Source organism: Tachysurus fulvidraco, chromosome 3, assembly GCF_022655615.1.
Source record: "Tachysurus fulvidraco isolate hzauxx_2018 chromosome 3, HZAU_PFXX_2.0, whole genome shotgun sequence".
Classification (NCBI taxonomy): Eukaryota; Metazoa; Chordata; class Actinopteri; order Siluriformes; family Bagridae; genus Tachysurus; species Tachysurus fulvidraco.
In genome coordinates, this window is record NC_062520.1 from 13,532,466 (window position 1) to 13,555,707 (window position 23,242).

Genomic DNA, 23,242 nt, shown 5'->3' on the forward strand with positions numbered 1-23,242 from the left:
TTTTACAGATCTGCATGCCTGATTTCTCTCTTCCTCTGGGCTACGCTGGCACACGAGCCTTTGGGGGTTTTTTATGTAGTCAGCAGGTGGCATCATTAGCCAGGGAATAAAATGAAAACTAATACCCTAGAGTCTAGCAATGATATCATAGCAGGGCTTGCTACCCCCCTGTCTGCTCTCTGTAGAATGGAGTGTAGGGGGTAAGGAGGTGTAAATTGGCTGTTTCTTACTGTTGGTTTAGTTTTATTTGCACAGAATGAAAAAAGATGTGTTGCAACTGAGGCACAGGAAAAACAGTGTGTGCTGCAGCACTACTTTTAATCCTAATTCGATGCTCTATATAAAACATGGCAAATGCTCAGCAGAGAAGGGTTAATAAAGAGCACTGAATACACCTTAAAACACAGTATATTCACATTGTTCTGCACATGCTAATTATCGTATGGCTGATTCTTCGGGGACCGTAATCGTAGCGCATGACTGGAGTCTCTGGAATGATTCAAATACCGCTGTACAAGAGCAAGCCAGCAAATACGGAGTATAAAGCTGTCACAGGAACCCACAGGGCAAGAAAAATATTTGACTGTTTTGGAGTCTATTGAACCATGATTTCTCTCCCATGGTACTCTCAATAAGCAGGATAAATAAAACAAGGAAGTAAATTTATAGCTTGGCTGACTTCCCCAGCATTTCAAGTGTCACTCCTGGCCTTATGTATATCATCACAACAGAACCTACTTCCTCATTTATAAGCATCCAGAGCGGTCAGACTGCATGGTTTAGGGGTCTCATATATATAAGTGGCATAGTCATCTATGGATAATCTGTCTCTTACACAACACACACACACACACACACACACACACACACACACACACACACACACACACACACACACACACACACACAATATACTATTTTCGCGCTTCAATCAATATTTTTCTGGTTTCCTAACATCCAAAAACTAAACACAGTTCACTTCAGCTAACTTTGATCCCATTAAGAAAATTATATTACGGAGTATCTGAGATCACAGAGGTCTTGTAGAAATATAGGGGAGCAGAAGATGTGTGTGTGCCAGTACCCTGTAGTGATGGTCTGATTATTTGCAGATGGGTGGTGGGGAAGACTTGCAGCCGGAATAAAGCCCCCCCCCCCCCCCCCCCCCAGCATGCAATGATTACACCTAACCCTCCCTCTATTTCGTTCTTCTTTAGTTGAGATAATTAAATGTGTTACAGTAGCACAATATGCAGCTCATTTATTTTCTCTCTCTATAAAACTGCAAATCCACTATTCTTTTAACAATAGAAGGTCATTTGGAGAGAGATGCTTATTTCTGTTCGCCAGTAAACAGACCACCTGTGAATTGGCATCATCATTGTGAGTAAACAGAAATCACACAGAAATCTATGCAGCTTCCCTTTTAGACTTAATTACCTGATATTAAATGTACCAATCAGAAGCTATGTTCAAACACATACAGATCATTTGTGGACCGCTATTATTATTATCTATTACTTGAATTTCTTATTTTTATTCATTATTTATGGCTTAATTAGATTTAAGCTGTTAACTAGCACACTAAATAACCTGTAAGATGGACAGCTTCTTGTAGTGGTCATTAGTACCACTAGATTTTGGTCAGCTTCACCACATCAGGATATTACAACCCAAAGTTAATTAATCAATACAAAATATCTTGAATGAAGCAGATTTATGATTGTTTTAATTTGTCTGACTTGAACAATGTGCAAGGTAGTGGGTAACTTTTTTTTTCAAGATGAATCCACCAGCAGCATCTAGAGGAGATGTGGATGCAGCACAAATTAAACTTGAGAAAAAAACTCTTGCTTCTGTGATTACAGTGAGAGCTGCAATGTTTTAATGGATGTCTTTCATTTATGATTTATAGAAATAAAGGTAGAACAAACATAGTCTTTACATCAAAACCTTTACTTTGATACACCTTGGAGACATTTATGCGTTAAGTAGGCTTTGATGGTATGTGTTTTTCCATTTTTGGGTAGTGGTCGTGGTGGGGGCAGGGCAGCGGAAGCATGATTTCCTTTTCTATGATTGGTTCACAATTCAACAATGTCACACAATTTATCAGCCCACTTTCAGCTACCTTTCTGAGTACCAAAGAGTTGAATAAACCAAGTTTCAATTTACATGGACTCAAATATCTGAATAAGGCAAGACTTTTCTACTAGATTCAAAACGGTTGTACAGTGGACTTGCTCACATTATTTTATTTATTTATTTTCGGTTTCCACCACATCATTTCGATACAATTTGAATAAACTATGTAATCATTCGGAAATCAAATGAAGTAGGTTCTACCTTCCATGTGACATTAAAATGTTAAAAGTTAGGATTAAAAAAGAAAGCAGCAGTACTGGACACACTGCTTATAAACTAAACTACAGACAAATGTTTGTTCCACGTGATTTTATAACATAGAGCTAGCTACAAGCACAGATAATTAACGCGGATATTAGGACACCACGGTGAGATAAAGCTGACACTTCATTAAACGTGCATACACAATTTAAGAGCAAATGGTGTTAGTGTGGGTCTGACCTGATTTGGGAATACGCCGTTAATGTGTTAGCTAAAAGAGTGTAAACTGACATGATGCGAAATATTTATACAAATTAAAACTAGTCATATCCGAAGTTAGGGGATTTTCACGCTGTTTCAAATTGTAAAGTGTGGAGTGGTGCTGAACAAAAGCAGCTATTCGAGATGTTAGTTGCCGCTCGTGTCTTTACGCACTTTTACGCGCAGGCACACTGGCGCTCAGGTCAGCAGAATCAAAAGGTAGAAGTTTAAAAAATGTTTTTACATGCATTTCTTTTCCTTTCCATTAGTCAAAAGATATATAAATAAATATATATGTATGACTGGGGCAGTGGAGGCTCCGCGATTAAAGCAGGACTTGGAGGTTGTGAGTTCAACTCCCATCAAGTTGCCACTGCTGGGCCCCTGAGAAAGGCCCTTAACCTTCAATTGCTCAGCTATATAAATGAGACAAACATAAGTCGCTCTGGATAAATGTCTCTTCCAAATGCCGTAAATATATATGCCTAAACACATAGTGCATAAAATGCATAAAAAAGTATCTTGTCCAGGGATTCCCTGTAGTGAAATGTACTTTAGCTGTACAAAATGGCAGTCATCTCCAGAATCTTTTTTATGTGTCTAAAATGAATACTTGTCCCACTTAATGCACCCATGCGCCAAAACGACGCGCCAAGTTCCCAATAGAGGTGTGTGATCAGATGTCCCGGTGTGATTTGCAGTCTGCTTTTACCTCTTTTGTTCCTTCTCCAGCGATGCGCCTGCGTCTGACAGTGACTGTAGTCCATGCAGTTCAACACGATCAGAGCAAAGGAGAAGAGTCGAAACTGCATCTGGGCGGCTGTGCGTTCTCTCGACTCAGTCAGAAGTGCCAAAAGTGTTGTCTTTCCCGTGCACAGTCCTCAAGGTCCGTGTTTAAGGTTTGAATGTTGCCTACAGATTGTTCCTAGAGTTGATTGGGAAGTTTAGAAGTCCATACTTCAGCGTGTCGATTATCAGACGGGAAAGAGTTTCTCATCAGCGACTAATGTCATTTTTTTTTTTTTATCAAGCGTGTTAAATAGTGCACGAAACAGGGTTAATCATAGGCTAGAAGAAGAACACTCCCGTTCCCTATGGAAAGAGTTAGAATGAGATTATGTAAGTCAGTGCAAGACTGAGCGGATATAGAACAGCCTATAGCGGAGGGTGAAGATTCGTAATTCATCAGCAAAACAGTCATTTAGCGCACACAAAGCAGTTTATAATACATCAACGTTATCTGGTGGTCGCGTTGTGTCGTAACGTTGCGCAGATCGCCAGCAGACATGTTCGGCAAAACGTTTAAATCAGGATGATGCCTTCAATATAAGCTACACACACGCACACACACGCGCACACACACGCTTACATACAAGATGACATAAGGCTACCTGCGAGAAACAAGAGTTAGAAAAATGAGCACAGAAAAAAAAAAAAAGTCCGATCCGGTTGAAAAACTAATATCAAGTTCCTTCAGAAGGCCAAAGTTGAGTTAGGGCACAGAGCATCCCTCTCACCGGGAGAAAGTTTGTCAGTCCAAACCCCGGCGTGGATCCGTTATTCACAGCTCATCACACACTGCGCTCGGAAACAGGACTCGCTCTTCACGTGCTGCTCCGCCGATCGAGGGGAAAAAGTGCCTCGGGATTTTTGTCGTCCGCAACAACAAAAAAAACCCCAACTCACTCACTCACTCACTCACATACACACACACACACACACACACACACACACACACACAGTTATGTCGAACACCTGAAGCTCGTTAGTGATCGTGAAGCCGTGTGTGAGGTCGACGTGTGGCTTTTCTCCGCCTGGGCAGCACATAAAGGCTCCGTAGCTGTCGGCTGATGAGGAGGTGAAGCTTAGTGGTGCTGATGCTTGGGCCGCTTTTACTATATAAGCTCAGCGCTGCTGTCACGTGGAGACTCCTAACATCTTGGCTTTTTTTTTTTTTTTTTTTTTTTTTTTTGAAGCCCCACCGTCTAGAAGAGGGGTGTTTTTTCACTTTTTTTTTTTTTTTTTTTACATTTCCAAAGATGATGCATGCCATTAAATCCACCGGGTCTAATAGAAATTACTTAATGAGCAAGCCCAGGGTCCTAGTGCAGGTTAGATATTTAATCACAATGAACCTTTAGCTTCCTCTGACTCTTTGCTTGCTCTCCACACCTAACACTAATGGGCTCGTTTTCCTTAACGTGTTTCTCAGGTTTTGTTTTTTTGTTTAATGTAAAAGTTACAATTCTTACAAGGCAAAACGAAGCAACTCGCCTGTCTGATCTAAAGCAGTGTTATAAAGTGTATTTCTAAGAGGATACACAACGCACTGCTCCACATTTAACCTGTTACACGCCTGGATATATTTAAGTCTATTAGTGACTGCACAGTGAAAAATGGCTTTGTACGAAATGTCCACAGGAACTCAAACGCCTGAGTCTCTCAAACCGAACTGTAAATTATTGTTTATCTATTTTCTGTAGGCCTCCGAGGGAACTAAAGTGTCATAGGCTTGTTATAGGGCGTTATAAATGAAACGTCCTTACGGGCACAAGATTGTGTAAGAAAACGTCCACGTTGATGAAAGCATCAGTTCACCTTCATCATTTCAGTCATCAGTCTGATCTGATGTTTTTTGTTTTTTTTGTTTTTAAATTAAACACAAATGTTGTACCCTGCTTGACCACTAGGTGTGGCACTTAATCTTTTATTTATTTGTCATTTTTATGTTCTTCACTTTTGCGGATGTTTCTTTTCCACTGTGATGTACACACGATAATAGAGAAAGCCTCTGGGATGAGGTCAGACTCACTGCTGCTCAACCACCATTAAGTCACACTGCAGTTCCCACAGACCATGGAAAAAGTTTTAGGCCGCATCCTAAATGACTTCGAGCTCCCTCTATAAGTACCTTACATAAGATATAAATATAATGCCTTATACTCCCTGATTAGCGCACTACCTGTCCAATAGGAAGCCGATAGGGGTTTGACGTCAGCATAACATCAGTCTAGACGTCAAATCCCAGAAATTGTGCCTTGTTCTTTTCCATAGTCGACATCTAATAGTTGCCAAGTGTGCAGAAGAAAGTATGGACTGCATGCTCAGAGTAGAGAGAAGACAGATCACCAAATTGTCTCATTTGCATGTTTTTTTTTCCATATAAAAACATTAAGTAGGAAAAGTTAGAAATCCTATCAAAATCTAAAATAATAGAGTATAACATAACTTATAGAAAGTAGTACTATTTGACTAAAGGATAGTCATGGGATCAATAGAATCATTTATTTACATAATATGTCATTTCCATTACAGACAAAATGATGCTGTGGTAGTAAGGAGTTAGTAGTTTAAGAGTAAATGGACACCTAGAAAACTGGTATGTAAATACAACCAAGACAAGATGTGGTTCTTGGCTAAATTTTGCACAACACTAGATTTTGGCTGTGATTTTTTTAATAGTCATGCAGTCAGTCAAGGTTTCTGTATCTCGTGTACAAGTATCACAAACTTACCTTACTGAGACATCATTTCTTAGTGACACCATGTGCATATATTCACTTCTTAAAAGAGCAAAGTACTTATTTTAAAATAATTGGTGGCTCTGTTTATCCATATAAACCTTAAAAATCCTATACAAGTCTATTAGAACTAATGACCACTAGGAGCAGCTGTCCATCTAACAGATTATTTAGTGTTCAAGTCTAATACAGGTTAAAGCATCAATTAGGTTACTTTTGACATAAGGTTATATATATATATATATATATATATATATATATATATATATATATATATATATATATATATATATAAAGTCCCATACAGGTTCCCATTAGTATTTATTAAAGTGAGGCCATGACTACTCCGACAATCCATATTTTTTTTTCAGTGGCCTCAGGGTATTATATGAAAGCCTTTGGTATCATATTGCTTAAGTTTGAGGTTTAATGCTTTATACTCAAAGTATCTTAAAAGCTTGACACTTGATTAGAAGAATTATGGTCAACCGAATTTTTCACAGATGCCCACAGTGTACGTGCTCCACACAATGTTCCTCAACAGTTAATAACTGACAATCCTTTCCACTGACATCCTTTCCACTATTGGCTACATAAAGATCGTCTTATGGTTTCAAACCTTTAACCAGCATATCCAATGCTCTTGATGTACTCCTGATTGGAGTAAGAAAAAACTGGCATAATTTACATTGACCTGGAAATTCATGCTGTCTAATTTGATTTGGAATGTTTACTGTGATAATTACATATTGCAATAATATAATAGAATCCTTATTTGGGTAATGTTGCACAGAATTTTCTGTCTGACAGTAAGATAAGCACTAGGTCAAGGTACAGGGTCAGTCTCATGTGAACCCCTGCAGTGCTTTGGGATTAAAGGCTTTACTCAAGGGCTGATAGGAGCAACTAGTTGTACAGGTATCGCGCTGGATACAGCCTGGCTCTGTTAACCTCGGCCAACTCTAGGACACAAACTTGAGATTTTCTGGTCATTCTTGTAGACTGTTACTTCCTGTGATCCCACATCCCTCGATCATCTTCACAAAGAACTAATGCATGGAGGTAAATTAAATACATGACCTGTAAATGTCACTGTAGCATTTTAAACCACTTTCCACTAAAGCTGTTCCTAAATTACAGAAAACTAGTCAAGAAAAAATGACCGGAACAAGCTGTGCTACTATTGGAATTACCACAGCAAATTTAATCAAAAGTTCAACCTTTTCAGAGAACAACGGCACACAGAAAGGTCACGTAGTGGTGTGGACCAAAAACCTTAGTCGACCTTTTGCCTGTTTGTTTATTTATTTATTTTCAGAAAAGTGTCCTGCTTTGTGGTGGAGAGGTTTGCTCACCACATGTCTAATGTTGCTCTGGACTTCGTACTAAAACAACATTTGATACAGCACTCTTAAGGTTCATGTGATAATTAAGGGGTTTTATTTTTGTAATGTGTCATGGCACAGGATCGGCAAAAGAACCGGTAAACCAATTACTTTATCCACCTCCACCTCCTCGTTTCGTGGCTGGCCGCCTCTTGCTCACTCTCTCTTGCTCACACAAACTGTGGAAGCAAAGGTGATGTCAGCGTTTTAGCTGTCTGGCTACATGCCTGAACACTATGGCAGCTGTGAACCCCCCTTCACTCATCCAGAAAGACAGCGCTCATAAATATGTCAGCTGACAGAGAGGCCAAAATAGACAAAGACATGCATCGTGTCTTAGCCGCCACTGTGTGTGTGTGAGTGAGAGAGAGTGTAAGAGATGAAGAAAAATGAGCAATGGGCTAACAAAGACTGCAGCTGTTGTGATGCAAGAGATAAGAGGAGGGGCATTAACTGATTGTGTTGTTGGCTAATGCAGCCCGATGAGTCCTGAGCATCACTCTGTGCATACAGAAGGCATAACTGGCACTGAGCAAGTTGACATCACCTCTTTATACTTCCTTCAGTGATATTCATCTTGCGGGTGAACTGTGGCTCACTATGGTACAGGGCTGTAAAACTCTGCAGACTAAACACTCGTTCATCATTATGGTGCACAGACGTGCTGTTTCGCGAAAACGCAGCCTTGAACCGCGTCCCACTCAATGACTGTGTGCTCTATAAAACTTCATCAATTACACACCAAAGAGTATGACCACTTCAGCCTCAACCACTGTGTGCAATGTCCAGAAATAAAAGGCAAGTATAGGGTGAAAGGTTTTGTAAGAGATTTTTTTATTGAACATCATGTTTACTTGATTGAGGTTAAATAAATTTCTGACTTTGAGGTGTAATAAGGAAAACAATGTGAAGAGCAGGATGGGAATGCTGGAAAGTAACAGGAAGTTCATATGGCAGTCTTCTCACAGTACTGTTCAATAGAAGCCCGTGTCCTGAGCAGCCCAGTTTGGTGTCTGCAGGAGGAGAGAAGACAGATCCTGTGTTAATTAGATAATTCACAAAGAGGTCAAGTGACGTGTTTATGGCTGGCTGTAGAGTTTGTCATTTTAGCTGACTGATCACTGTGTACAGACAGATATATGGTGTGGGAAAAAAATTCACTGTCGACAAAACACTAACACAATGCTTAGTGTTGCTAATGAAATGCATGCAGAACAGTCACTCTGTTATAATGTTATGAATGGTTTTTTAAATGTACTGAGATCTGATTGTTTTTTTTTTGGGTTTTGTTTTAAAGAGAAATTCTGGACAAAAAAAAAACAACAATCTCTCTGTAGTGTGAACAGATAGACAAACAGTCATGTGTGTATGCACAGACACACAATGGTGGGGACAGAGGGGGAGATAATGGTGCCATATATTTATTTCGTTTTTCAGAGCCCTGGATGGTGTACTTACCAGCGTTTTCCACTGTCAAAAATGTAATTTTTTGCCTAGAAGTGTTCTTTCATAACCCTTGTCCCTCGGAAATGTGTATAAATTGTATGCTTGTGTTGTTTAATGAAGATTTAAATCTATTATTTCTTACTAAAATTTTTTAAAATGTAGTTTGAATTTTGAGGTCTGATAATCAGAGCCACACAGTATGTAAAGGTGAACTGTTTTGGGGTCTTGACAGGCTATTAGACACACAATACACAACACACACAACACAGACACATATACACAGATCAAACAGTGCCTGCCTGGACCCCAAGCAAAACATCTGTGGTGACTAGTAAGTGCAGAGAACTTCCATCTTTGAGTTCACAGAGAACTTGGTGTGCGAGAGTGTGTGTTATTTACTCTATAGATCTGAGTCACAGGACTCGGGCCCTCTTCTTTATGGCTGTGCTGCCATCCACCTTGTTATTAGTGCTTTGAAGAAGAATGGCATGATGAAAGCACTCGCTCTGTTAAACTTGCTCTTACTGGTTTATACCGTGTAAAGATAGCTCTAGGTTGATAGCTGTTCAACATTCTTCAAACTCTGTTCTCTGGACAAGATCATTTGCGCGTGTAAACTACAGGGCTCGAGTTAAACAGTGAGAGATGAGACCAGATAAAAGTTGGACAGAGCATGTGTGTGCGTGGGAGAGAAAGCGAGACAAGTTCTGACCTCATTCCTGTTGCTGTGGTTCATCTTTTTCTCGATGTTCATGGCCAGCATCTGGCTACGGAACGACAAGCTCTTGGTCTTCTCGATCACTTGCTGGTATGGTGACACGGCATTGTTTCCCATCACCACGTGACCCTGCCAAAAGTATTACAGATCTAAACGGACTCCAAACACCAATTCCATCACTACCCACCATCTCAGCAAACACCAGGGGTTAATTGTAGGCCATACAATTATAAAGCTGTGTGATTTGGGAGATTACAGAGAGCTTGCCCCATGGTGGGTTTGTTATGACATTCGGAAAAGGGCGTAATAATACAGCTTTGGTGGAGGAGTATGTCTGAGGTGGAACCTTTCATTGAGCTACTTGGACAAAGTAATGATTGGCTGATTGCATGTAAGCAACTTTCTATATGAAAGTCAAAATGAGACAGGCATAGAACAGAGAGAAGGGGAGAAACCAAGCACTCAAGACAATTTGATACAGAATAAACAAATAAGAGCCGAGAGCCTCTTACCAGTTTGGAGTCGATTTTAGCATCCAGCCTTGCGTTACGAATGAGGTTAACAATCCATCGTTCTGCCTCCTCAGGAGTCATATTCAGCTTGTCTGCCAGCATGCTGCAAAGAAACAGAGGCCATTTATGTGCTACATAATAATGCTATGTAACTATGTCTCAGATCTGTATAACCAAAAACATTTGTAAACATCAATAAAAGCAAATATATATGCAAAATATATATATATATATATATATATATATATATATATATATATATATATATACACACACTGTATTAGCAATCTGATTCACACGCTGGAGAAAAAAAAGTCCTGTCAAAATTGAGGCTTTGGAACTTGCGAGTGACAAATGTCTTTCATTATGTAAGCAAGGCAATAATGATGATTCACGCCAAGACTAAGAAGCCCATAAAAAGGAATACAATTACATCACTGAGAGGAGATGGAGTGAGGGCGAGGTAATGGTGACAGACAAATGAAAATGCCCTTCCAAAAGTAGAGATGAGATGAAGTGAGTCTCAAGAGTAAGTCCATTAGAGATGGGCTGATACACTGGACCTTGAATCATCAGGCCATCTTTAAGTTCCTCTATTGGTCCCTAACTCACTCCTCCTGGCATGTCAGTGAAGAACAAAAAGAAAGAAAGGCAGGGTTGAGTTTGTAGGCATGGAGGGGCCAGGATGGGGCAGTCATCCAGATGAGAAGAAGCTGAAGGACCCAGTGTTTTTTCTTTTGTTAGTCCAGATCCTTTAAGGCATAGGTCACAAATGTCCAATCTTATGATATAGGATTGTAAAAATTGGCTGGTGTGTAATAAAAGCATGGTCTGCTTGTACACAAATTATTTACATAATGCAGAGAAACACCGTCCAATGCAAAACCTACCAACGTGTGGGAAACTGTGGACTGCACTCGAAGATGTCAAGATGTCAACAATTGTACCACTTTCATTTGATCCCATCTCTCACCCATTCACGATAGATCATCTTTCAGAAGTTTTTCCAACTTTTTCATTTTTTATTGTTGGGGGTGTGATGCTATCAGCTGGTGGTAACATTGACTGGACAAGGTGTATTGAAGTCGTGCATGTAGACAGAGTAAAAATCACAAAGTATCCAAAAAAGTTTCCAAAGAAACAAGATGTTTCAGACAGCTGTGCAAGCAGAGTGCTTGTGAAGCTGCAGGAGGTGAAATCATGGATCACTACCATGAATCACTCATTCTCAGCCCAAACTGCAGGGGCAGATTACATCCACATACCTCCTATAAAACACTTTTTATGCAGCCTTGGTTGAGACTGGCAAAACTGACAGCTGACATAATTTACTCCCGATCCAACCTGCACAAAATGGCACATAGCATTGTAGATTGCTTATAGAGCTCATTATTTAAGACCTAACCACCAGCAAAAGTGGCAGTTGTCAAAGTCACAAGGGCCAAAGTTGTGATGGTTAACACATGTCCAAAATTAAGCCGAGACCTTATTGACATTGGAAACGGGAATATTTGGAGATTCCAGAGCCGAAAGCCAGGCCCTTTCACTTTTCTTTGCACTGCACAGCACACTGAATGCTGATTACCAACAACATACTGAAAGGCATGGGAAAGTAGACAGATCCCATGGTCATAAAATTTGCTGTACTTCTGTCAAAAGGAAGCTGGTCTAAACTCTGGTCCTTCTCAGACCTAGAATGGTGAGCATCAAAGGATTCCTTAAAAATACCTTCAATTCATTTCAGAGATGGTTGATTGTAGCAGAAGGAAGCAAACATTTCTCCATTCATTTGATCAGTGGAGTCAGAGACCGAGATTGGATCAAAATAAACACCAATGCGTGTCTTCTGAAGGCAACAGACCAGACAAGGCTCGCACATGCTCAGTGCGGAGATCCAGGTCAGGCCCTGCATCTAGCCACAGAGAGGACAGGCACGCACTGATCTAATTTAAACCAGGGGGAAGGCAAAAGCAGCTTTATTAGACCTGATTCTGCTTAAACTTATTATAAACATATTTCTGTGAGAATCGCCAAAACAGATGGGACAGAAACTGGGATGGGACTTAAAACAAAAAAACAACACCACACAAACAGGAAGCAAAGTAGAAGCCTGAACCTACAGTGCTTATTACCAGACATAGCTGCTAGAGCCTGACTGCCCTCTCCTGCTGTAGTCTCATTTTACGCAGGTCTACCTCAGATCCTCGGGGGAAGGGGCGGCTTCAGGGATCATTTTCATTTTGACCCCCTTCCCCACGCTGGCTCCTGAGCACTGATTTATCCAATTCCACTTGTGGGCTGGTGGAACTGAGGCGACCTGTCTCACTCCAGGAACCTCACACATAGCTGAGAGGTCAGGCATTAAGCAGAGGACAGACTTGGTCCAGGGAGAATGATGGACTCCTTACAAGTGCCCCCCCTCTCTCTCTTTTTTTTTAAACAACATAAACAAGCTTAACAAATGCATTGTTGAACACTTCCATATGAAAGCATTAAGAGATTCCAGGCCATTTGGAAAGACCCCCAAGTGCATGCTGCAGAATTGATTGACTTTTTTTTTTTTTGATAAGAACCAAAATGACTGTACTGGTTTTAATGATTCAACTGTTATGTGGAAACATTTTTATTTTTGTGTAGAGATGTTGCGCTTTCCAATTATTAGAGTTCTTGTAAGGCATGCACTGACAACAACATTTGCATCTACTACACACAACTGTGTTCATATTCCCCTGAGTAACAGAATCTTATCAGCTAATCATGCTGGACATGAGAAACAGAAAGATGGGTTTTTAAAATAAATAAATATACAAACAAACAAACAAATAAATCCACTGAGCTAAGTTCAACACTGGAGATTTCACAAGTCTAGACAAAAGGATATATGGCTACAATTATCATTCTCAATCATAAATCATTGTATCACATTTCCACTGGGATCCTCTATAAAATTTCTTCACTTGTCTTAGATACATTCTACTTTCAGCCAACACTGAGGGTGAAAACAAGCAAAATGTTTTATTATGTTCAGCAGCTATAAAAATGTCTTCATTATAATACAAGCCTCAGATTCATACGAATCCATGCGCTGGTGAAAAGGGCTTCAGGATAATGTGCTAGCGACGCAGGGCTGTAAATCAAAAATAGAAAATCTCCAGTTCTCAACAAATCTCATTCAGTAGACACTAAAACCCACTTCCAAGCCATACCCGTTTTGATCCTAAAAAGAATACACTGGATCTGAGTAAATTATACTTTCACTTTCCACTTCTAGAAGAGCTTTACCATTAACCTTTGTGGTCCTTAACAAGTAAACAGATCCTCCTGGAACAAGGCTGCCAAAATAAACCAGGACTATCAATCAATTCCAAACTATCGACAGCTCAAGGTTTGGACAGAGACTGATCGGATTCCCGGCTTCAACCTTGACTACAAACCATGCTTGAGAAGGGAGAAATCAAGGTGTCCCAAGCAGATCGTCACTCATTTCTTTGGATTTATGAAACGATGTTTGATGTAGGATGCTACGGGAATCAACAAAATGTCTCGTTTTTATAATGAAAAGGCTACAGAATTACAATTACCCACTTAAATTACCCAAAGTTTTTTTTTTGAGGTGGGGAAATGTGTGCCTGTGTGTGTGTGTGTGTGTGTGGGGTGTGTGTGCGCACGTGTAGGCGCCCCTATTCTGGTTTGCAGAGGGTGTAAAATTACCCTTACCGTACTTACAACCTGTTAGCCAAAGCCACTGTAAAGTGGTCAAGTGTTTTGTGCTGCACATGCAGAAGAAGAGGGGAAAAAGCAGTACTGGACAGATGCTCATAGACTACTAGTTATGAAAAGCTTGTTAAACAGTCCAGAATGTAGTGCTGCTTCCTTGCTCTGTATTCTGTCACTGGAGCACTAATAAGAACCAGGCGGAGGGAAACCAATGACAACCGCCCAAACCTCCCTCTCATTCCAACTGCTTCTTTTCCACCAATGGAAAAACCTGGGCATCCAAAACCATTGCGTGTCTCCTCTGGAAACCTACAATGCTGTGTATATACCATAAAACAGAGCAATAAAGCAGAGTAAATAGAGTAAAGTGGCAATAAAACACCTGCCACACTCAACCAAATGCAGGATAGGATTGTGAGCTGTCTACAAAACATGACTCAGTGAGAACCATGACTAAACGCAAGCACTATTCAGAGCAGAGTTTCAGGCTGTAAACTTATTTAAAGAGAATTCAACAGGATGAATAGAGAGAGACACGAGAGAGAAACTGTAAGAAAAGACACGAGACTAAACTACTGGTATCAGAAGAGGTCTAAGGGCAGCACCAAACCTGCTGAGAATAATATGCAAACCCTCATGAACTGCTTCAGAACAAATGAGTAGATGTGTCTGTGATGTCCAGTTATGTGTGTGAGTGAGTGTGTGTGTGTGTCCATGAGCGTGAGGCCTAGGTGCTGGCAGATGGCCTCTGGTCATACTTCCTCCAGAACGGTGGCTAATAAAAATGGTTGAGCGAAGTAGGAGCTATGAGAAACAAAACAGGAAGCAATCCCACGCTGTGGACACATTTGTAGACCTGCTACTTTCTTTTCTCCTGTTACACTGAAGTGGAGTTACTTTAATACATGATGACACTTTATAGGCCAAACCTGCACATGCATGCCATTATCTGATCAACCCAACATGTGGCAGCAGAACAGTGCATAAACCTACACAGATACAACTCAGGAGCCTCAGTTAATGTTCAGATCAACATTCAAACGTCTGAATAAGAAGAAAAAAAAATTTGGTCTCGGTGACAAACCATATCATAGCTCTTAGATGTCAGGTAGGCTTGTCTGAGTATTTTAGTAAATTGCTGGCCGTTGGATTTGTCTCAGGAGTTTTAAAAGAATGTTGCAAATACTAAATAAAATCAATTAATAAATAAAAACATCCATGTTGACCTTGTTGATCAGAAAGGTCAGAGGAGAACGTCCAGACTGGACCGAAAGCCATGGTGACTCAAATAACCAATCTTTAAGAGCATGGTGAGCAGAAAAGCAACTCAGAACACAGCAAACCATGAGGTGGACTGGCTACAACAGCACAACATTGTATTGTTTTTCACTCCCGTCACCCAACAGGAATCTGAGGCTACAGTGAACAAAGGTTTGCTGAAACTGGACATCAGCAGGTTGGGGGGGGGGGGGGGGTGTGCTTCTGAGGCTGCATGACATGGAACCAGTAGCTATTCAAAAAAGGCTGTTGCATCTATACACATTATGGAATTGTACTGATCTTATTGCGCCTTCAGGAAACCTGGACATTTGTTTACCTTCCAGATGAAGAGTCTTAAGTCTTACCTTATGCTGATGCACTGGTGAATTCTGCAGAAGGTCTCGAAGATGAACAAGCGAGCATTTTCAATGAAGTCCTCAAGGCATGCCACCAAGAAGAAGTCATTCACCAGCACCTTTGTGCGACAGAACAACTGGATTAGGGATGTTGTTAAATGGTGATAGGAGTGAGAAAATGAAGTCAGTTCCAAATCTGCTGTGGTGCAGAGGAACGCTTACAGTTAAATAAGGACAAAGAGCAGAGCAGTTTTTAGATCTCATTACAGAACCTTTTGGTTTCGAACACTGTAACAAACAGTTTTAACATTGGGAAACCATAACGGCCAAAATGTACACTAACGAGAACAAGGACTAATTAAGAGCAGCTTCAAATATACAGAATGAAGATGAGTGTATCCTGGACAATGTGGACTATTTCTAACACAGCTATGCTGAAGTTCACCCAGAAATAGTTTACTTTGGAAGTTGTAATAAAGGAAGAAAGTCCCATTCGGGTGGGGGTGGGGGGTGGGGGGGTAGGAAAAGAAAAGAAATAAAAGAACGATTTAGGGCCATTCTCGCCACGCCAAATCAACCACAAATCTTGGAATTCCACAGTCTCCACATGAAACAGAACAGGAACAAAGCCAGCCACCCAATCAGCCACAGCGGCTTTAACTTATCGCTGCACATATCTCTCGCTGCCGCAGGGTCCAGCGAGCACCATCGTGGAACCAATTTACACTGCCACTGCGTTCACACGGATCTTCTACTATGTAATCACGGAACCTGAAAGACGCACCGCCTGAGTTCTGATAAACATACACACACACACACCTCTTGCTTCTCTGCATTAGCTTTCCTGTCATCTTTACTGATAGGGAACAAATGTGTGCACCTTTAGCCAAGGGTGGGCAATACGATGATATCGGATATTCCAATAAATTACACCGAAGCAGACATTTGTTTACATTGCCGGTTCAGACAGGACGCTTTTATCTTTTGTAATTGTGCTAATACTTTCTGCCGTATCGCCAATAGTTTAGTGCCGTGCATTCCACAGCGGTAAAGGCATGTGAGAGCTCCTGCTGTCGCTGCATGGTTCATGTGCAGTCCTTGTCCTCCGGTTTTGTTTGCTTAGGCTCCACTCTCTGCTATCTCGGCTCTTCTGACTGAAGAAGTCCCAACTACACGGCCGTATCAGCCGGGACGTTTTACTGTCGTCAATGCTTATCTTAACCTGAAAGAACCCCAGATGGCTTAAGTGCCATAATTACTGTCATCTGTTTTTCAGGGCTCTCAAACAGATTTTTGTTAAGGCATTAAATGCCCTTTTTAGACTTACCCTAGAGGCAGGTTTGCTTTGAAATGATCATATACCCATAGAGCTGTGCTTCTTCACGTCAGGTTTGGACATTGTGAAGAAACTTCTGTCAGGCTCCGGCTACTTCTAACAGTGATCTTGCTCGTGACAAGCTTTCTAACGAGCTGATTAGCTGGATCATGTAGGTTAAGAGGTGGAAAAACTTCAAATTACATTTATTGTGTCCACGGGATTGTCTACTGATGTAACTAGTCAGCTTGGCAAAGAAAAAATGTAAATCTATGTTCTGCGTTTTCAGACCCAAACCACCGTCTGCTAGCAGAAATTATAACAGAAGTGTCAAGGCTATTTGATATATGTATATATTTTTTTTTTCAGTTGAGTCTTTTACTGCTTCTGTATTAATAAGCTTAAAATATAACTATTTAAATCTACCCCAACATCAAACACCTCATCAGTTAACAGTAAAGTAAGACAAACTGCTGACTGTTCAGTATCGGTGTACTACTGAGCTGGAAATAAACTGAAATCTGCCCCGGCATCTAGCACCTCATCTGTTAAAAGTCAACCAAGAAAACTGAAGGGCTTTTTCATATATAAATAAATATAAAAAAAAAATAGCCTAACTTAACGAAGAATTAAGACCCTCACTAAACCAGTGACATGATTTATAAACATTTACTTCTGTGAGGAAGCCCATGCAATCACGCCAGATGTTTTTCATTCCGAGCGTTTATCGTCAAGAAGCACGGATGAAAATGAGACTAAAATCACCCACAGTCAAGCCTTTTATGTCCATGCAGGTCCAAATGATCAAACCATTAGGGAAATCTCTATTATGCTCCGCATGTTAACAGGACAAGTCTTCTGAGAGTAGCCATAATTAGCACACCTGCCTGATCTTGAAGTAACAGAGCCCTCTGGCTAGTCGACTTCCCTGAACTGGCTTTGCTCTCTTCCTTGCAGTGAAGCGTTCAGGCCGGCCGCTGTGTGAACGTGCAACGAGTCGTGACTCTGATTAAATATGCCTTAGGCCTTAGCTAGATCACAGGATTTAAAAACTGTTGAAAAGCGTTGAACGTTGCGAGTAATTGATTATGCAATGAGCAAGCAGTGTAATCAGTGTCCTTTCAGGAATTTTCGAATATAAAAGCAGCTTAAGCACTTGATCTCATTAAGCATTCAGCTGGAGATGAAACCTCGGAACTGCAAAGCTGTTATGTTTACTTCACCCAACTGTTTCCATGAACGTTTTTGGACTTGGCTATAGCAACGCTCTCCAATGACATATATGAATGTGCTCCTATTTAGGATTTGGCCACAGACTTTTAATGTAGCACATTACTAAACAAATTTAGGGTTGAAAGTAATGTTTTCCAGGGTCAGTGCAGCACCAGGAACGTGCCAGGCTGGCTCATGACCCCGAAAACACTGCAGCCAAAAGCTATTACTTAGAGACTGTGTTCCATGAACACGATGATAAACCAAAATATGAGGGGAAAATATAAAGTAAGCAAACTTCCCTGGAAAGTGTGAAGGTGCCTGTGAGGATCAGGCCATACGATAAAATTCGGTTGTGTTTTATGCACACGTGTACGCCGCTGTTAGGTTTCTCTACTGTTGTCCTGCTGGAACTAAGAGACACAGCTTTTGACTGTAAGCGTAGAAGTGCATTACGCAGCAAATCAGGGGGTAAAATCTAATGCAATCACCACGCAAGCCCATTATGAAGCTGAGCAAAAATATAAACGCCTAAACCACAGCAGGCTCTTTTCAGCACATGAGCAGACCTCAACACACCAAAAGTGCTTTTTGTTAACCATGCCCCTGATGGACGATTACTGGCCATCATAAAAAGCTGAGAGACGGTGAGTCAGAGGCTTTCCGAGTGGCATATTCTCTCTCTCTCTCTGAAGAGTGGGACACAAACACACAGACGGACAGAGAGCGCAAGCTTTCAGTACCCTTTCGAGACCCCGGCTGAAGGAAAGGCCATCTGTGGGCAAGTGCAGCTCATGATACAGCATCAGTAATGACTCTCACCACAGCTTGGGAAAGTTCATAGGACTCCACTGACCAGGCCGCAGCTCTGGGCTGCGTGTGGTTTCGTTACAACTCGTCATAAGGTTAAAGCCGAGGCGTCATGTAAGTAAATTGAAAAGTTGCAGGCTTTCTGTGGTCAGAAAAGTCAAGCTGCATGCACTCAACTGGTTAAGAGGCTGTGTGACTTTTTGGGAACAGAGGCCGTTTTAAGCACCAGCGAGGCTGTAAAAAAAGACCTCGCTAGGTTATAACATTGCAGAATCACTACGCTTTTTCTAGAAGCATGACAGCTTTGGAAAAAGGACCTTGTAAACAAGCTAATAAATACAAAGGGGGAATTTGGAACTTACCGATTCGCACTCCCTGAGTTTCTTCTGTGCGCTATCGAAATCAAAGTTGACATACAGGCATTCCACAAACTCTGTGATGGGGTCCTTGTAGGTGTATGACTCCTTTAAAAAAAAAAGACAAGAAAAACAGATGACATTTATTCGGACTGAATATGTATTTCTCAATAAGCATCAGTTCATAGAGTAGCACTTTCTACCTTTCAGACCTATAAACACGTCCAAGATGAAAAGATCAGAGCGACGAGTTAAGCAGACGAGTTTTGATGGGATACGTGATACAGGTTTTTGGTATACCTTGGTATGCTTGGGAAACCATGAGAGTCATGCGTGTAGACTGCTGAGTTCATTAGGGCAGATGTTAAAGACATTACACAGCTGGAGAAGGCTCATACTCAGATTATAGTACTACTGATCACCAACAAAGCTTCTGCTGCTGGATGACTAGGCTAAAATCCGGCTGTCCACCTTCATAAATCATAACTAAACAGTACAGGACTTACAGACAGGACGTCTCAGTTCATGCAGAGAGACACAACACCCACAAATTGTAGTGTGTACAAGATAATGGTGGTCTGTGCATGTATAGTTTAGGTGTTTGGATTACTGATGGAAAGGATGTGAGTTCAAATCCCAATACTACCAAGCTGCTTCAGCTGGGCCCATAACCCTCAACCGCTCATTGGCTGCCAAATGCGGTTAATGTAAGTCGAACCAGCATTTTGTTGATCTGTTTACTGCACAGTCTGATTTAAATAATTTATTAGAAAAGCAGAAGAAAGCATACCCAGATGATTACAGCCATGTCAACACGGATTGCATGCTCAGCCCTGGTTTAGCGGTCACTATATGATCTGCTCAGTGGCTATGCTTACAAATGAGGGGCCACATGAATCGGATGCATGGTGTTCCAATTAAAGCAGGAAGCTTTAGGTTTAGTAATCATGTCTTAGTCGATGACAAGGCAGCATCCGTTACCTGCTGGATAACTTTGACCAGATCCTTCAAGACCTGCCTACGCTTGCGCACGTCCTTGTTAGTGATGACAGCTGTGGTCAGGTAGCGCAGAATGTGTGGGCACATGGTCTGAATGGCATTTAGGTACCTAGGGGGGAAAAAAACAGAGGTGGTCAAAACACTTTGAGAGAGTCATCTGTCCTGTCTGGGTATTGGAGGGGAGTAAAGGGGGTGGGGTGAAGTGAAGTGGTGAAAGCATCTCTGTTCAGTTGAGGAAAGACAAGGAAAACCCCAGTCTAGATTCGGATCACCGGCCACAGGCCTGGCCAGTAGCTGAAATACTACCCACCAGGGGCTTGTTTTTCAGCTACAGGTCAACTCGCTGTAGGCCGAGTGCGAAACAGTGTATCGAGGAGTGCATCGACAATCCAATACAGTTCTTTCTATGCAGCCTGAGGACAGACCGTATCCTTCTCTCATAAGTGAGGGGGGAGTATACAACAGATGCCTTGTCATGTCTGAGAGCTCCTTTTAAGGTGCACTTAACATATCGAGTCGATTCAAAGGACAATATCCGTGTCTGCTGTATCTGAACTAACATCTTTGACCTCCGGCTTCCTCCCCCACCTCCTCCTCCTTCTGAGGATCAAATTAAATTTCAAAGAGGAAGTCAAGTTGCTTGGTCTTGCCCAGCCCTTAAAGCTCTTATGAGTCCGAATGGAGAAACACATGTTCTAAGGAGGTGGAGGACTAGCGGATGGTTTAATTAGTCAAAGCAATTAAAGGGATGAGGGGACTGTGGCACTTCAGATGTCGGGGGTAAAAACAGCAGTGGTGTAAGCTCTATCCTTCTCTCTCCCTCTCCCTCCTTTGTAGTGGTGTGAGTCCGTAGCAAACCATTCCACTTTGTACTGTGTGTTTGTGATTAACTTACACCTACTCGCTCTCCAGAGGGGGTGCTGATCACCAGTCCGCTTGTATGAGTCATGATGCTATTTCTGGCATTTACAATCTGTAATGTGCCTTAATAGGCCAATAAATCATTTAAAAAAGAACTTGGAAAAAAATTTAGGGTGCAGGCTTCTATCAACTTTTCTCACTCGGAGTCTAAAAAAAGCAATACTTTCCTCAAGTTTACCCTGAGAACTTAAAGAAAAGAACAAGGGAAGTATACAGAAGCAAATTGTTGTGTGGTTCCAATTTCAGTAGGCTTGTGGGAGACTGGGATTAGAGGTATATCAAGGGAAACACTGAATCTACTAAGTGAGGGTCGGTAAAGTCTAACTTGGGTATCATCTTTCCTGTGTGCACCTATACCCTAGGTCATGTTGTCACAATATTCTGGCTCTAAATGTCCTGTGATGACAAAACCATCTGACAGCCATACTTCTGGAGCATCTTCAGTTTTGTTTACATCTCTCAACTCTGCAGCTCTGAAATGTCAGTGTTTGTTTCAGGGAAGAGTGCTTCTAAACTTCCACCAGTTAACGCAATCTTGCCAAAATAAACGCAAGTACAATTTTGCAATATAAACCACACAACTTTTTAAATATCTTAATTAAGTTTGGGGCAAGATTTTATCATGCGTAATACTGTTCTTCTCTAAATAAAACCACCAATCAATACGAGCACGTATTGTCCATAGCTATAACTGATAACGCAGTGTATCCAAATGCAATAAACTGCCCATCAAGATCATTTTGTGGTAGAACAGTTTACTTTTTTCGAGGTCACAGAGCTGACGATGAGTGTATAGCACGCAAGGCGAGAGAACTTCTTGCTGCTATAAAGAATCTGGCCAGGACCAGAGAGATGCATGACTTGAAGAGTCCAACCACAAATTAGAAGTACCTATTTGAAGGAGTTTACTGTAGTATAATGAGTCTGCTGGTATAATGAGCATCTAAGTCCAAAGCGCCGTTGTACAGCCAGCTGCCTTGGAATGAAGCTGCAGTAAGTGGATAAGGTCTGATGGAGCATGTCGCTGTGGCCTCGGCCAGCGGGTCAAACAACCACAGGTCACTGGCCCACTGGATCCGGCCCAAAGGAAGCGAGCGGTCACCATCGGGAGGAAAAGGCCAAGCCTCACCGAGGTTTTCCAGTCTACAACAGCACAACAAGCAACCTCAAGCTATCCTTACTATGGCCACTATGGTGAAGCACTTATTACTAATTACTGGTCTGGCTTTCCAGTCATCGGTGCTGAAAAAAAGTTGCTGAAAGGCAGATAAGCCTAATCTTGAGGGGTTCAGCAACACATTTTGGAATTAAAAAAAAAAAAAAAAAAATACATCTATAAATGTATTTACCGTTTAACACAGGTTTCCTGTCTGAAGTGCTGGGTGAAATAACAGCAGATATAAAGAAAAGGAAGAGAGAAGCCTTAAAGCTCCTTTCTTCGCAAGCTTTTGGATTTGTTTGCATAATGAACCCTGCTGTAAAAACTATTGATTTTTCATATGCAGCCCTCAGCTGAGTCAGAGCTCCTATTCCCAGTCCAAGACGGCCCGTCTGCTAAGCCATCTATTATTTTCAGGCTCATCGGAGAAACTCAATCGCTTGTTTTCACTTTTGCCTCTGAGGTTCTGCATGTTTGTTTGAGTGTGTGTGCGCACACGCGATTGTGTCTCTACACACAAGTGAGGGTGTGTGTGTGTCTGTGCCTGGAGTAGTGGTCTGAAGTACTGGACTGGTTGACACAACATCAGCAGTTTCATCTGCGGATTGCGGTGGGCTTACCGACCTGGACCCACATACATACACACACAAAATCATCCCACCTCATCCGGTTTTATTAGAAGCAAAACCAAATAAAATCCCCAGATGGCAACATGCAGCTGCTGAAGGTGCTTACTGTGGCTGGTACAGGAAAAGCTCAATAATGTTGTCTCGGCCTTTGGGGTGGTTGAAGAAGACGAAGAGAGACCAGTGGATCAGCCATGTCCTCTGCTGAAGAGACTGAAGAGGAGAGCTCACCGTCTGATATACAAATATCAAGGTGTGGGGGGAGAGAGAGAGAGAGAGAGAGAGATGTTTCAATGTGAGGAAATACTTTTGCATGTTTGGT

At 41.4% G+C, this 23,242-nt stretch overlaps 2 protein-coding genes across 2 annotated transcripts in view; both read right to left on the bottom strand.

The window, feature by feature from the left end:
- rspo2 (R-spondin 2) overlaps positions 1-4,542 on the bottom strand; it is a 51,118-nt gene extending 46,576 nt beyond the window's left edge. The window contains exon 1 of the mRNA XM_027148929.2: positions 3,320-4,542. Within this exon, the coding sequence (XP_027004730.1) occupies positions 3,320-3,419 (100 nt within the window). The 5' untranslated portion in view covers positions 3,420-4,542. The remainder of the gene's footprint in view (positions 1-3,319) is intronic.
- Positions 4,543-8,330: 3,788 nt separating this feature from the next.
- eif3ea (eukaryotic translation initiation factor 3, subunit E, a) overlaps positions 8,331-23,242 on the bottom strand; it is a 33,456-nt gene continuing 18,544 nt past the window's right edge. The window contains exons 7-13 of the mRNA XM_027149692.2: positions 23,030-23,154; positions 20,197-20,323; positions 19,222-19,323; positions 15,532-15,641; positions 10,190-10,292; positions 9,672-9,806; positions 8,331-8,526 (exon numbers count right to left, since the gene is read on the bottom strand). Coding sequence (XP_027005493.1) covers positions 8,488-8,526; positions 9,672-9,806; positions 10,190-10,292; positions 15,532-15,641; positions 19,222-19,323; positions 20,197-20,323; positions 23,030-23,154 — 741 coding nt within the window. The 3' untranslated portion in view covers positions 8,331-8,487. The remainder of the gene's footprint in view (positions 8,527-9,671; positions 9,807-10,189; positions 10,293-15,531; positions 15,642-19,221; positions 19,324-20,196; positions 20,324-23,029; positions 23,155-23,242) is intronic.